Below are 2,500 nucleotides of genomic sequence, written 5' to 3'. Positions count from 1 at the left end.
TGCAACAGCAGCAGCAGCAGCTTCCTCCCCCAGTGTCTCTGTTGTTGCCGCGAAGACCCATGCAGCACGGTCAGCAGCTCGTGCTGCTGCTTCTGCTGCTGTTGCTGCTGCTGCTGTTGCTGCTGCTGCTGTTTCTGGAGTGTTTGGTGCGTCGGTTGTTGGTGCAGCAGCAGCAGCAGCAGCAGCTGCAGCAGCTGCAGCAGCATCTGCCGCAGTAGCAGCAGCAACTTGCTGCGCCAATGCAGCAGCACGGGGCAGAGAAAAGTAAAGGGCCCTGGAAGCTAAGTGCTGCGCCGCACAGACAGAGAGATCAGGAGCAGCAGCAGCAGCAGCAGCAAAAGCAATCTTATGAACATCTTCAGCAGTAAACAGAGGAGATCGCCAAGTTAAGGAATTCAAAATGCTGCTGCGGATGCAGCTCACACTAAACGAGCCCCTGCTTCCTGCTGCTGCTGCTGCTGCTGTTGCTGCTGCTGCTGCTCCCCTTGCTGCTGGTGGTGGTGCTGCTGCTGGTGCTGCTGCTGTGCTGCAGCCTTCTGACTCAACGCCTTCGTCTGCTGCTATCATGCGCTGCTGCAACTTCTCCTCTTCCTCCTCGTGCTGCTGCTGCTGCTGCTGCTGTTGCTGCTGCTGTTGCTGTGGAGGGCTGGATCGTTGCTGCTGCCGCAGTACCTGCAGCAGCCGCAGCAGCTCGTCATTGCGTATTGACGACGCTGCTGCTGCTGCTGCTGCCTCAGACAGCAGCAGCTGGCGGGCCACTGCCCCATTGCTTTCTGTTGCTGCTGCAGTTGGTGCTGCAGCAGCAGCAGCAGTAGCAGCTACTGCTGCTGCTGTTGCTGGTGCCGTTGCTGCTGCTCCTGCAGTAGCCGGCAGCACAGCATTGCTGCGCTGTCTCCTTCTGAGTTTGCTGCAGCGAAGGACCTTCTCACTGGGGCCCCTACTGCTGCTGCTGCTGCTGCTGCTGCTGCTGCTGCTGCTGCTGCTGCTGCTGCTGCTTGTGGGGAGCAGCTTAAATACTCGAGATAAGGGAAGAGTGCAGAGGGCCCCAAAAGGAGACAGCCACCAGCGTGGCAGCAGCGGCAGCAGCAAACCTGATGCTGCTGCTGCTGCTGCAGCATCTCCCTCCAGACAGACGTGCTGCAGCAGCAAACCCTTCAGCAGCGAAACACGCCGGGCGTAAACGTCCTCTTCATCCGCTGCTGCTGCTGATGCTGCAGCAGCAGAAGCAGGTGCAGCAGCGGCAGCAGCCGTAGATGCAGCAACAGCAGCAGATGCAGAAGCAGGAGCAGCAGGCGTTGGTGCTGCAGTTGCTGCTGCTGTGTTTGCAGTTGTTCGTGCTTCTGCATAGTGTGCGTCCGGTGTTGTTGCTGCTGCTGTTGCTGCTGTTGCTACTGCTTCTGATGCTGCAGCAGCAGCAGGTGCAGCAACAGCAGCAGAGGAAGACAGCGATAAGATGCTGCTGCTTCCAATGCATGCTGCTGCTGCTTTGCGTGTCTCCTGCTGCAGCGCGAAGGAGACGCACTTCCACATGTCAGCCAACTTGCTGCTGCTGCTGTTGCTGCTGCTGCTGCTGCTGCTGCTGCTGCGGCTGCTGAAAGAACGAAGCAGCGCCATGACAGCCACTCGCAAGACAGCAGCTGGATAAGCTCCTTCTTCAGCTAGGTGCTGCTGCTGCTGCTGCTGCATTTGATATGCTGTAGCAGCAGCAGTGTCTCTTGCTATTGCTGCTGCTGCTGCAGGTCCTGCTGCAGCTGCTGCATGGGAATAACGGCTGCGCTTCCTCCTGCCTGCGGCTTTCTGGGCTGTCTCAGCAGCAGCAGCAGCAGCAGCAACAGGCATTGCTGCTGCTGCTGCTGCTGCTTGTCTAGCAGCAATAATACGCTGCGATAAAATAATCTCAGTAAGCAATGAGTGCAGCAGCAGCGGGCGCAGGTGGTTTGTCTCCTGCTGCATCTCCACTGTCTTTATGCAGTCTGCTGCTAGACCCCACACCTGCTGCCGCAGCAGCCATAGACGCATGCGCCTGCTAGCAGCAGCAGCAGCAGCAGCAGCAGCAGCACCAGGTGCTGCTGCTGCTGCTGCTTCTAAAACCGCAGTTTGTAAGAGTGCCTCTGCATCCTGCTGCAGCTGCGGAGGCCGCATTGTTGTTGCTGCTGCTGTTGCTGCAACAGCAGCAGAATCCGCAGCAGCAGCAGCAGCAGCAGCAGCTCGCCTATTGCTGCAGGGAGGCTTCAGCAAAGAGACCGACCGCAGCAGCACTGGCAGCAGCAATGCAGCAGCACGGATAAGCTGAGGATCCTTGCATGCAACCTGCAGCAGCAGCAGCAGCAGCAACAACAACAACAACAGCAGCAGCAACAACAGCAGCAACAGCAGCAGCAGCACAAAAGATGCAGCAAACCAAATTAAAAATTATTTATTTTTATTTACTTTTTAGTTAAAATATAAATATGAAAGGCAAAATAAAACAGAGAAAAGTATATATATATATATATATATA

The 2,500-nt window shown here is 56.6% G+C and overlaps 1 protein-coding gene across 1 annotated transcript in view; it reads right to left on the bottom strand.

The window, feature by feature from the left end:
* The window catches only part of EAH_00055560 (hypothetical protein, conserved), a gene marked incomplete at both ends in the record, with an annotated part of 7,683 nt that extends 5,373 nt beyond the window's left edge, over positions 1 to 2,310 (bottom strand). Inside the window, one exon of the mRNA XM_013397640.1 lies at positions 1 to 2,310. This exon is cut by the window's left edge and continues 354 nt beyond it. Within this exon, the coding sequence (XP_013253094.1) occupies positions 1 to 2,310 (2,310 nt within the window).
* Positions 2,311 to 2,500: the final 190 nt, after the last annotated feature.

The sequence above is a fragment of the Eimeria acervulina genome, genomic scaffold, assembly GCF_000499425.1.
Source record: "Eimeria acervulina Houghton genomic scaffold, Eah_scaff1105, whole genome shotgun sequence".
In the NCBI taxonomy this organism is placed as follows: Eukaryota; Apicomplexa; class Conoidasida; order Eucoccidiorida; family Eimeriidae; genus Eimeria; species Eimeria acervulina.
Note: the sequence above shows the minus strand (reverse complement) of the source record. Positions and strands in the feature narration are given on the sequence as shown.